The 13,395-nt window shown below is 41.4% G+C and overlaps 1 protein-coding gene across 1 annotated transcript in view; it reads left to right on the top strand.

Moving 5' to 3' along the window:
• The first annotated feature begins 463 nt into the window (after positions 1–463).
• Positions 464–13,395, top strand: part of Msh4 (mutS homolog 4) — a 45,039-nt gene continuing 32,107 nt past the window's right edge. The window contains exons 1-4 of the mRNA XM_045138838.1: positions 464–554; positions 5,216–5,398; positions 8,596–8,756; positions 12,407–12,517. Of these exons, the coding sequence (XP_044994773.1) occupies positions 8,685–8,756; positions 12,407–12,517 (183 nt within the window). The 5' untranslated portion in view covers positions 464–554; positions 5,216–5,398; positions 8,596–8,684. The remainder of the gene's footprint in view (positions 555–5,215; positions 5,399–8,595; positions 8,757–12,406; positions 12,518–13,395) is intronic.

Genomic DNA, 13,395 nt, shown 5'->3' on the forward strand with positions numbered 1-13,395 from the left:
TACCAACTATCTGCTGGTCATTGATGGGCCCTGAATTTATCCAGATAAAATGCAAGATGCCTGGGTAAGGTGTTGAAATTCGGAATAAAATGAATAAAAGAGAAAAACCAGTTTCGCATACCTGCATTGTGCATTCCACGCATCGTCTTCCAGACAGGCGCCTGAGGGTCGCTCACACGCCTGCAGGCGCCCGCTTGGTGAGCTCGGTGCGCCTGCGCGTTACCGTCACGTCCCGGCCCTGGCTCCACGCGCCTGCGCAGGGCGCCCACGCTCCTTGCGCCTGCGTGTCGTCCTCCCGCCCTTTCCCGCGCGCTCGTCACGTGCGGAGAGGGGACGACGCGAGAGGATGCTGAGGCCCGGGCTGCCCGGTTCGCCTTCCCCGGCCTCGGACGCCCTCGGGAGCCGCGAGGCCGCGTGGCAGGGCCCCGGGTGCCGGGGCGGGGGTCCCGCGCGGGCCTCGGCCTCCAGTCCGCCCAGCACGGCCGGCGTGGCGGGCGACCGCAGCAGCAGCAGCAGCGTGCAGGGCCGCACGCCCCGCGCCGGGCCCGCGCGAGGCAAGGCGGGCGGGCGGGGGCGGCCGGAGGGGGATGGTGGGCCCTGCCCGATCCAGGGTCCCGGTCCAACGTCCCGAAGCGGTGCTGTCCGCCACCCTCGCTCCCCAGAACCTGAGGCAGGAGGATGACAGGCGGAGTTCAGGACCAACCTGCTCTTCAAGACCCTTTACGTTACTTTTAAATTTTGATTATTTATTTGAGAGAGAGAGAGAGAGAGAATGGGAACGCCAGGGCCTCCAGCAGCTGCGCATGAACTCCAGATGCGTGCGCCCCCTCATGCATCTGGCTTACGTGGGTCCTGGGGAATCGAACATGGGTCCTTAGGCTTCTCAGACAAGCACCTTAACTGATAAACCATTTCTCCAGCTCTAATTTTTAAAATTTATTTACTTATTTACTTGCAAGTAGAAAGAGAGACAGTGAGAAAGGGAATGGCACACCAGGGCCTCCTGCCACCGGAAACAAACTCCACAGGCAGGCACCACTTCGTGCAGATGGCTTTACATGGGTACTAGAGTAATGAACCTAGACTATCAGGCTTTCACAAGTTAGTACCTCTGAGCTCTCTCTCTCCAGCCCAAGACCCTTTCTCATAACACTAGACCCAAAACCACAACAAGAAGTCAAACTCTTCAAACTGAGTTTGACAAGAGTGAGATGATGGGTGACTGTAGTACAGCAGCCTATATAAAGGCCTTTGCCTCTTTTTCTTTCTCATTTGCTTCTTGTTTTGGTTTATTAGTTGGTTTTGAGGCAGGTCTCAGTATGTACATGCCTACCTAGAACTCACTATGTAGCCCAGACTATCCTTGAACTCTCCCTAAGGATCCTCTTGCCTCAGCTTCCTGAGTGCTGGATTGTAGTGATAAGCCACCACAACCAGGCCTGCACCTTCTTAGAAATACACGATAAACGGCAATTTGTGCATAAGGTTTGCTCACGTGAGTGCTGAGCTGAACTTGGCTCAAAGTCCTAGAGTGGGATAAAAATAGATAAAACTGAACATTTAATCTAAGAAAGATAAGTATGTCTGCTATTAAAAATAAGATCAGGGTGAGCTCAACTCCTTTGAAAGATTAAGATGGGATTTGTTGTTAACTGAATTTTTTGAGTGAGGATATACTTAACTTGAAGTCCCCTATATTTAAGATTAGGTAGCAAGTAATTAAGTATGAGTATCGACAGGAATCTGGAACACAGATCAGAGCTCTGCATTGAATTGTGTGTAGAAAGGTGATAATATTTCTGTCATGGAGAGTGCTAATTTTCACCTCTGCTGCTGTAGGTCCTCATAGTTCTATGCCTAAACCATCACATCAAATACCAAAGAATTCTTTCTTCTCTGTTACCCATCCGTATGTTTATTCCCCTACATCCTTGTTCCCTTACTACACTCTGTGTACTGTCCTTGTTTGTGTGCTATGTCATTGATTTCCTGCTAGTACACATGCAAAAAAAGAAAAAAAAATGTTTATCCTATGATATGGGGAGACATCTAGGAATTACTGGAAAGAGAGCTATATGATTAAATTCGTTTTCTAGAAAAATCACTGCTGATACAAGAATGGGTTAGACAGGGATACTATTAAAAGAGAATACGACTGAAAAAGGTACAGTCTTAAATGGGCTGGTAGAAGTAGGGGCATGATGGATTTTTGTTTTTGAGGTGTGTGTGTGTGTGTGTGTGTGTGTGTGTGCTGATGCACACTTCATATATATGTGTGGCAACCATAGGAGAATATCAGCCATCCTGCTTTTGTTCATCTGCATATTTCCTTGAGAAAGGGTCTCTCACTGAGCCTGGAGCAGTTGTCTGTCAGCAAGCCCCAGCAATTCTCTTGATCCCCCACCTTGCCAAGAGTGGCGTTACAAACATGTGTGACCACACACAACTCTTTTCATTTATTTAGAGAGAGAAAGACAGATAGATAGGGAGAGACAGAGAATGGGCGCACCAGAGCCGCCAGCTACTGCAGATGAACTCCAGATGCAAGTGCCATCTTGTGCATCTGCTTTATGTGGGTCCTGGGGCAATGAACCTGGGTCCTTTGGCTTTGTAGGCAATTGCTTTAACTGCTAAGTCATCCCTGCAGCCCACGACATTTTTTTTTTATTTTAAATTTTTTATTTATTTATTTGAGAGTGACAGACACAGAGAGAGAGAAAGATAGAGGGAGAGAGAGAGAATGGGCGCGCCAGGGCTTCCAGCCTCTGCAAACGAACTCCAGACGCATGCGCCCCCTTGTGCATCTGGCTAACGTGGGACCTGGGGACCGAGCCTCGAACCGGGGTCCTTAGGCTTCACAGGCAAGCGCTTAACCGCTACGCCATCTCTCCAGCCCCCATTTTTTTTTTTTTAACAAGCAGAGAGAGAGAGACAGACAGACAGATTGGCATACCAGCACCTCCAGCTGCTGCAAACCAACTCTGAATGCATGTGCCACTTTGTGCATCTATCTGTAGCTGGCTACTGGGGAATTGAACCCAGGTCATTAGGTTTTGCAGGCAGGCGGCTTAACTACTGAGCCATCACTCCAGTTCCCGCACACACACACACACAACACACACCTTCTGACATGGGTTCTAGGGAGTCAGACTTGGCGCACTCACATCTGAGAGGCACTCATGCCTAAGTGAAGTGCTCTTAACTGCTGAGCCATCTCTATCACTCAATTTTAATGGTCTTTAAAAAAAAAAAAAAAAAGGTTGCCAGGCATGGTAGCACAGCTCTTTAATTCCAGCAGAGGTAGGAGGATCACTGTAAGTTCGAGGCCATTCTGGGACTGCAGAGTGAGTACCAGGTCAGCCTGGACTAACGTGAGACCCTGCCTCTAAAACATTAAAAGCTGAAGACTAAGAAAGAGAAAGAAAGAAAATAGGAGGAAGAAAGAAAAGTCACCCATGGGACAGGACAAGCCTACCGTCCTAGCACTCTGGAGGAAGGGGTAGGAAAAGCAGCACATATTTGAGAACAATGCAACTTGTCTGCATACCAAAACCCTTTCACAAATGAGACAAAAAAGAGGCCTACAGAATTTGGCAATTCTGAATGTTTTTTGTTTTTCTTTAGGATTGATAAGGGTTTTAAGAATGACTCCTTTCTGACTTGGGTAACAGCACATGATATGCTGTTTACCATGGCTGGAAGAGTAAATGTTGGCAGAAAGATAATGAGCTCATTCTGGGACATGTAGAAGTACTGAGAAGACTTCTAAAGGCTTCCCCCCTCCCAAGAAATACTTACATATGGGATCTATTGCCACATTATCTGATAGAACTTTCTGTGAAGATAGAAATGTTCTCTATCTGTATAGCCCAAGATGCAGTCAGTAGCCAAATGTGGCTAGTGTGACAAAGTAAAGTATCAATTATTTAATCAAATAGCCACATATGGCTACTGGCTCCAGGTATAGTGGTAAGATTTTTTTTAAGTATTAGGGATTGCACACACAGGGCTTTGAGCATGCCAGACAAGCAGTGCTTTATCACTGAGCTGTAACTCCAGCACCTCCCTTTTGTTGTGACAAGGCCTTTATATATAGATAAGGCTTGCCTCACAGTTCCTAGGTAGCTCAGCCTAGGCTAACCGCAGTCCTGTGGTCCTACTACCTCAGCCTCCGGAATACTGGTATTACAGGCATTAGTCACTATACCTGGGTAGTACCTAAGTTTTGAATTTTTAAAGAATTGAAAAATGAAGAACATTTATTGGAAAGTCCTATGAAATTCTATATAGAATTTTTATTTTTAAAATTTGCATTATCCCCCCTTCATCCTCTTTTGTCCTACCTCTCCATTCCCCCTTCACTGAATCCCCTCTTCTTTCTTTTAAACATTTTATTATTTATTTGAGAGTGGGAGAAAGAGGCGGGGGGGGGGGGAGAGAATTGGCATGCCAGGGCCTCCAGCCACTGAAAACAAACTCTAGACGCATGCACCACCTTGTGCATCTGGCTTACATGGATCCTGGGTCCTTAGGCTTTGTAGGCAGGCACCTTAATCACTAAACCATCTCCTAAGCCCAAATCTGCACTTCTTTCCAATTATTCCCTTTTTATAAGCTGGAAGCTAGTCTGGGATATACATTCAGACACTGGGGAAATGGCTTAGTGGTTAAGGTGTTTTCCAGGTGACTATGGTTCTGTTCCCCAGGACCCACATAAGCCAGATGCACAAGGGAACAGATGTGTCTGGAGTTCCTTTGCAGTGGCTACAGGCCCTGGCACACACCATTCTCTCTGTCTCTCTCTCTCTCTTTCCCTCCCTCCCTCTCTTCTCTCCTCCCTCCCTCCTTCCCTTTCTCTTCCTCTTTCTTTCTCTCTCTCTCTCTCTCTCTGTCTTTCAAATAAATAAATAAATAAAAATATTTTTTAACAATGGGGAGATAGCTCCACAGTTAAAATGGTGTTGCTTGCAGTCTGCTGGCCTATCCCCAATACCCATGTAAAACTGGATGTAAAAAGTAGTGCAATCATTTGGTATTTTTTGCAACAGCAAGAGACCCTGGCACCCCCCTTTTAAGTTATCAATAATTATTAACTTTATAATATTTAAAAAGTCATTATCATATTAAGTTTCATTGAAAGTGAGTATGCTGTAAATTATAGGAATAAATACATAATGCTAATCATTTAGAATTAATGCATTATTTTCAAATTCAGGTTCATCTTTTATAAACAAAAGATCTTATGCAGCAAACACAATTGCATCCAATTTTCCTATTGGTACCAGCTCTTCTTCTGTAAAAGATTCCAATTATCCACAGCTGGTGAAAACTCCATTATCTGCTGCGAATCCCCAGAGATTGGGTTATAAAGATTGGACACCACAAGTGGCATATTCAGGTAAAATGAGTGGAAGATTAACCTGGATGTTCTCCTGAAGCTGCTAAAGTCTTGTAAATTATAAATTTGGATGGCTAAGCTCCTTTTTAGTTACTGTCACTAATATATATCATGAAAAGATAAATATGTCAATTTACCCATATCCATAATTTTAGCCTAAATTGACAAGGTTACACATTTATTGTTAGTAAATGCAGTCTTGAATTCTAACCATTCTGACAAAAATACACAGGAATCATCTCATTTTATAGATGACTTTTGTTTAAATCAAAAACTTGATACTCATATTGCTATTGACAGCTTTTTTTTCTCTCTTTTTTTTTAAATTTTTTTTTTATTTTTCGAGGTAGGGTCTCACTCTAGCCCAACTTGACCTGGAATTCATTATAGGGTCTCAGGGTGGCCTCGAACTCATGGCAGTCCTCCTACCTCTGCCTCCTGAGTGCTGGGATTAAAGGCATGCACCACCATGCCCGGGCTTATTGACAGCTTTAAAAAAAAAATTTTTTTTTGACAGCTTTTTTTTTTAAGGATTATATTTTTCTTTTAAGTTTTGGTGAGTCAACTTTGTGACAGAAATGAAAGCTTTAAAAATATTTTTTAATTTAATTTTTACTTATTTATCATTATTTTATTTATTTATTTATAAATTTTATTCATTTTATTTGAGAGATGGTGGGCAGATAGAGAAAAAGAAGAATGGGCACACCAGGGCCTTTAGCCATTGCCAACGAGCTCCAGACGCATGTGCCCCTTTGTGCATCTGGCTTACATGGGCCCTGGGGAATCACACCTGGGTCCTTTGGCTTTGCAGACAAACACCTTAATTGCTAATTCATCTCACCATCCCACTGACTGTTTTTTTGAAAAGTTTTATTGGCAACTCCATACATATATGATCATAATCCCCTCCCACCATCCTACCTTTTCCCCCAGCCCAAATCCCTCCGCTACTGGATAATGACTTTCACTTAAGTAATTACATATAGTTTAGAAACCCCTTCTGCATATCATCAAATTTAATTGTTTCAAAGGACACTTTTAAAGGTATTGGTTTGCTCATCTGCAGTACTAGTGAGCCTGTAGCCTTGTGCACGCTAGGTAAGCCCTCGACCACTGAGCACACCCCTAGCCTTGCATTCAGTTCTCATGTAACAGCCTCATTAAGATGCTTGTTCTAGCTAACAGATGAAGATGTGGGTGCTTCTAAAAAAGCTAAGCAGTAGCATTTGAGGCACTTGCTTGCAAAGCCTAAGGAGCCATGTTTGATTTCCCAGATCCCACATAAGCCGGACACACAAGGTGACTTATGTGCAAGGTCACTCATGTGCACGAAGTGGCACACATGTCTGGAGTTTGATTAAATTGTCTGGAGGTCCTGACACACCAATTGTCTCTCTCAGTCTCGCTCTTGCTCTCACTCTCTCCCCTTCAAAAAAAGCTCTGTGTGAGAGAGATTTTTTTTTTTTAAGCAGCAAACTATTGGGGGTTTATTTTCTACTTTAGCTTTTGAACCACATAGGTAGGAATGTGTGGAACTAGTATGGAATGAGTTTGAATACCTATATTAAGTGTTTTGTAAAAATCATGGTCACTGGAATTAAAGATGTGTGCACCGCCAAAAAAAAAAAAAAAAAAAAAAGGCCAGTCTTTTGGGAGGAAAAAGCCAAGCAGATTTCAGTCAGTAATGTGTGGAATGCACCAGCTTTGGAGCCAGGCCATCTGGAAGAATACTGTTACCATCACTTCCATCTCTCCCTCCCTCGTTTTCATCAGTTCCATCTCTCCTTCAGTCTCCTTTTAGTTAAATTGAGTAAATGATGGTACATGTTGGGTGGGATTTGGTGACAAATAAATAACTGCATTCACATAAAGAATTTTAAGTGTCTTTAACATATATGATAAGGCTTAAAATGTTAGATATTTTATTATAATTTTCATTCCCAAATTACACAGATATCTCATAATTGAAATTCATAGCTGCATATGTAATTCTTATACAATATATTCATAAGTTCATAATACTGCTTGATCCTTTCAACCAGCTCTTATGTTAAACAAGACAGTTACATTATATTTTTTACTATATACTTTTTTCAGTAGAAATAATTTATTTGTACAGTATTTTATGAAACTATTATGAAGTAATTGTAGCATTTACATATTAGAGTAAGGTAAATGAGCTGGGTTTTTAAATACCAAGTTCAAAGTTTCATTAATAACTTCATTATGATAAATTCAAAATAAAACAATATATGAATTTATCATTCTTAAAGTTAAGGTTCGGTGTAGTGGTGCAAACTTGAATCCCAGCACTAGAGAAGCCGAGACAAGAAGATTACTGTAAATTCAAGGAAACCTGGTCTACTTAGTAAATTACAAGTCATCCAGGGTTATACCAAAAAGCCTGTCTCAAAAGCTGGGTGTGGTGGCACACCTTTAATCCCAGCACTCCGAAGGCAGAGGTAGGAGGATCACCATGAGTTCAAGTCCGTCTTGAGACTACATAGTACATTCGCAGTCAGCCTGGGCTAGAGCAAGAACCTACCTCAAAAAAAAAAAAAAAAAAAATCTGCCTCAAAATTCTAAATGTTCATGTAAACTTGCTAAAATAGGGTTAAGGTTAGGAGCTTGAACATTTTTATACTTTAGATAATGGAAAGTTTATTTGTTTGTTTGGTTTTGGTTTTCCAGGTAGGTTTCTTTCTTTTCTTTTCTTTCTTTTCTTTGCTTTTCTTTTCTTTTTTTTTTTGTTTTTTTTTTTTGTTTTTTTTTTGTTTTTTCGACGTAGGGTCTCACTCTAGACCAGACTGACCTGGAATTCACTATGTAGTCTCAGGATGGCCAAACTCTCAGTAATCCTCCTACCTCTGCCTACTGAGTGCTGGGATTAAAGGTGTGCGCCACCATGCCCGGCTCAAGGTAGGTTTTTACTCTAGCTCACACTGACCTGGAATTCACTGTGTAGTCTTAGGGTGGCCTTGAACTCACAGCAGTCCTACCTCTGCTTCCCAAGTGCTGGGATTAAAGGCATGTGCCACCATGCCCAGTGGAAAGTTATATTTTGATGGGGAAAAAGTTACTTTCTTTGGTATTATTAAAATAATTAGAGTTAGGCTTCAAGGTCTTATGTGAAGGAATTAGAATCAATTGTGATTCATACTTACATATGTTCTTTATTTGACAATTGTCAACAGCCACATCCTCTTCAGCAATTTCTGCACACTCCCCATCAGTTATTGTTGCTGTGGTAGAAGGGAGAGGGCTTGCCAGAGGTGAGATAGGAATGGCAAGTATTGATCTGAAAAGCCCACAAATTATATTATCCCAGTTTGCAGATAATACAACATATGCAAAGGTAAGTGCTTTTACAGATTTTTAGTGTGAAATAGTTGTTGCTTCCCAGGACTTTGCAAAGACACTGTGTAGTTAAAGGAAGCTCCCCTGGTCCTGTTTCCCCAATAACATATAGTACAATGTCATAACCTGGAAAGGGACAGGGGATCAATCTGCAGAGCTGCACAGGTTTTGTTAGGTTTTCATGTGGTGCGTGTGGTGCTCTGTGCAACTTTATCACATCGATAGACTTACATAGCTTCCACCACAACCGAGATGTCCCATCACCAGAAGACTTATTCCTGCTATCTCTTTGTTTTATCTGTCTCTCACCCCAGTCCTCATGATGGGCAATTTGGTCTCCATCTATTGGATCTTACTTTATGAATGTCATATGAATGAAGTCATGCAGAACCTTTTAAAACTTTCTTTTGTTCTTCAAGTAATGGTTTAATTATGGGATTTTCATACATAGGCATTGTACTTGTTCTTACTCATCTCCTTCCCATATGGACTTTTCCCATCACAAATCTATTAATAATCCTAGAAAGTGCTTGCTCTAATGGGAAGTATGCAGATCTTCAAGTCAGTGCTTCTCTTGATAGCTTACTTTGTTCTTCATGGGTATTCCCATATAAATACTTTGACTCAAAACAGAACTGTTCTACATCTGTTGTCATTTCCAAACCCATTTTATCCTTAAAATAAAGAATTCTGTTGTTATTGAACATTTAATCATTTACCATTGAATAATTAATTTCTTCAAATTAATAATCCTCAACCCATTCCTATGTAATATCTACATAAGCGGTTTCTGCTGAAATTGTACCTGCATATTGTTCTTGTAAAGTTAAGGGAAATAGGTGCCCTAGACCAGTTTTAATTTAGTATCTTAGATTCCTGCCTTCACTTAGCTTTCCTTCACTTCCTACCATTCACCATGGTTTGGGCTACTGGCCTAGTATAATGGAAATATGCATAGTCTATTAGGTAGAGGTGCAGCAGTTACCCTTGAGTTGCTGGGAAAAACACCTGACCAAAAGTAGCTTATGAAGGACAGGGGGTAGTTTAGGTTTATAGTTTTGAGGGAAGTTATATCATGGAGGGGAGAGCATGGCAGGAGCAGACAGCCAGGCCTCACATTTTCAAGTCTCAATAGCAGGGAGGAAGTGGCAATAGCAGTGCAGCAGGCAGAGCTGGGTCTAATATTCCAAGGCCCACTCCCAGTGACACACCTCCTCCAGCAAGGCTCCATCAGCTTTCCAAGGAGTGAGTATGCACATGAGGCTATGGGGAACATTTCACTTTTTATAATTTAATTTATTTCCTTGAGAAAGAGAGGCAGAGAGAGAGATTGAGTATAGGTGCAGCAGGGCCTCCAGCTACTGCAAACAAACTCCAGACCCATATACCACCTTGTGCATCTGACTCACGTGGGTATTTTAAAATCAAACCTGGGTCCTTAGGCTTCTCAGGTAAGCACCTTAACTGTTAAGTAATCTCTCCAGCCTGTACATTTTGCTTTTATTCATTTTTATTTATTTGAGAGTAACAGAAAGAGGTAGATAGATAGAGAGAATGGGCGTGCTAGGGCTTCCAGCCACTGCAAACGAACTCCAGACCCATACGCCCCCTTGTGCATCTGGCTAACGTGGGTCCTGGAGAATCGAGCCTCAAACCGGGGTCCTTAGGCTTCACAGGCAAGTGCTTAACCGCTAAGCCATCTCTCCAGCCCACATTTTGCTTTTAAATCGACTCCTAGTCAGTTTTAAAAATATAGTTGACCCAAGTACATTTGAACCTACGATTTATTCTACTCTTGGTGCTTTATTGTTCTTTATGCTTCTCAGGTTCTACTTAGTGGTTCCTAGTACTTAGGCTTCCTTGTAATAACTAATAATCCTTTTGTATTTTCATTTTTTTCAGACAGGGTCCCATTCTTTGGCTCAGGCTAGCCTGAAACTCACTATATTACCTAGGCTAGCATTGTGGCAGTCCTCCTGCCTCAGCCTTCCACGTGTTGCAATTATAGGTGTGATCCACTATACCCACCATAATTTAATTACACCTAATAAGCTAAATAATTATTTTGTTTGTGTATGTATGTGGTGTGTGTGAGGTCAACTTTTGGTGTCTTCCTCAATCATTCTTCCCTTATTTTTTGAGATAGCATCTTGCACTGAACCTAGAGTTCACCAGTTTGGCTAGCCAGGCTAGCCATCAGTTCCCAAGGAGACCCTGTTCCATCTCCTCAGCACTGATATTATAGTCACATGCCACTATGCCTGGCTTTTATGTGGGTTCTGGAGATCTGAACTCAGGTCTTCATACTTGTGTGGCTTCTAGCACCTTACCCACATTTCCCCAGTGCTATAGCCTAGGTGATACTTATACTGGCTCATCTAGAGGTATTTTATAAAATTTTATGTAAATTCAGAAGAACAGGAAAACATTTTTGAGAGACATGTTAGATTGATTAAAAATTTTTGTGCCAGGCCAGGCGTAGTGGTGCATGCCTTTTTCCCGGCACTCGGGAGGAAGAGGTAGGAGGATTGCCATGTATTCAAGGCTACCTTGAGACTACATAGTGAATTCCAGGTTAGCCTGGGCTACAGCAAGACCCTACCTCAAAAAACCAAAAGAAAAAAGAAGGAAGAAGGGAAGGAAGGAAGAAGGGACTTCTGTGTCAGGTGTCACTCTAGGAAGTATACTTTATTTTGGGAAAAGCAAAGCCACAGATGAACGCTAGTCACCTGTGTTTCCTTCCCATGACTGAGTTGACTGTGCTGATGGGATCACTGTGGATTCTGTACTAGATGTTTTATTTTCTTTAACTTTTTTTCATTTATCTACTTCTTTTGAGAGAGACAGACAGACAGAGAGAGAGGGGGGGAGGGAGAGAATGGGAGTGCCAGGGCCTGCAGCCACTGTAAACGAACTCTAGATACATGTGCCACCTTATGCATCTGGCGTATGTGGGTACTAGGAAATCAGACCTGGGTCCTTAGGCTTTGCAGTCCACCACCTTAACTTCTATCTTAACCTATCACTCCAGCTTCAAAGATGTTATGTTTTCTAACTGCCTAGTAGAAAACTTTATTTTCAGGTATCTTATTTTGTAACTGGGTATGGTAACTCATGCCTGCTGTGAGTCTCAGGTTATCCTAAACTACAGTATAAGACTTTCTCTCTCAACACCTTAAATAAATAAATCCTTATTTTGTGAATAAATATATAATAGACTTAAAATTATTATTCTGAGTTATGGCTGCTAGAAACAACTGAGTAAAATATAGCCTATGCTTGCAACAATATTTTATATTTGTACTTATAGGTGACTAATAGATCAGCTTTGGAGATATATTTTATTGGTATTTTTTTCCAAGGTAGGATCTCACTCTAGTGTAGGCTGATCTGGAATTCACTCTGTAGTCTCAGGGTAGCCTTGAACCCATGGCAATTCTTTTATCTCTGGCTCCTGAGTGCTGAGATTAAAGGTGTATGCCACCATGCCCAGCTGAAAATACATTTTAACTGAAATAACTAATTAGAACTGTTGAAATTTGTCAATTAATTTTAAGAATTTACCTCTCAGAATAATATAAAACTCTTAGGGTTTTAAAGACTGTCTTAAGCTTACATTTAAGAAAATTATTATTCTAATAATTTCAGGTGATCACTAAACTCAAAATTTTATCACCTTTGGAAATAATAATGTCAAATACTGCTTGTGTTGCGGGAAATTCAACCAAGTTATTTACTCTGATCACAGAAAATTTCAAGGTAAAAGATTTTCATTCTTTTTTCTTTTTGGTTTTTATAGGTAGGGTCTCACTCTAGCCCAGGCTGACCTGGGGTTCACTATGTAATCTCAGAGTAGCCTCAAACTCACAGCAATCTTCCTACCTCTTCCCTGCCGAGTGCTGAGATTAAAGGCATGTACCACCACACCCTGATAAGACTTTCATTCTTTTTTTTTTAATATGTTTTGATATCTTATTTATTTATTTGAGAGAGAGGGAGAGGGACAGAGAGAGAAGAGGCAGATATATATAGAGAAAGAGTGGGCACACCAGGGCCTCCAGCCACTGCAAACAAACTTCAAATGCATGTGCCACCTTGTGCATCTGGTTTATGTGGGTACTAGAGAATCGAACCTGGGTCCTTAGGCTTCACAGGCAAGTGCCTTAACCGCTAAGCCATCTCTCCAGCCTGACTTTCATCCTTAATAGTAACATTCAAGATTTATTTTGAATCTAGTTAATAATGTTATACAAAGAAATATTTTCAGGGGGAAGGAGGGTATCACCATGGGGTATTTTTTATAATCATGGAAGTTGTTAATAAAAAAATTTTTAAAAAGAAATATTTTCAGTAACTATATATTTTAAAGTCCTAGTGTAGTCAGTCAATACAAATTATAGTCTAAAGAACAGGTAATAAAACTTATTGAGAGTCTACTTCATTGTTTTGGCACCCACAGTAACCTTTAAGCAAAAGGAAAAAGTGTGTTTGGTAAGAAAGTAAGAATGTTTCTCAAAGTGTGCATGGGGCCAAGACACTTAGAAAGGCCAGCTCCTCCTAGGCACCACTTCCTCAGAACTAGTCACTATGCCATCAGACTAGTTTAAATGGATGGTCTCAGCTGTCAGCAAGTGTTT

The sequence above is a fragment of the Jaculus jaculus genome, chromosome 19, assembly GCF_020740685.1.
Source record: "Jaculus jaculus isolate mJacJac1 chromosome 19, mJacJac1.mat.Y.cur, whole genome shotgun sequence".
NCBI classification, from domain to species: Eukaryota; Metazoa; Chordata; class Mammalia; order Rodentia; family Dipodidae; genus Jaculus; species Jaculus jaculus.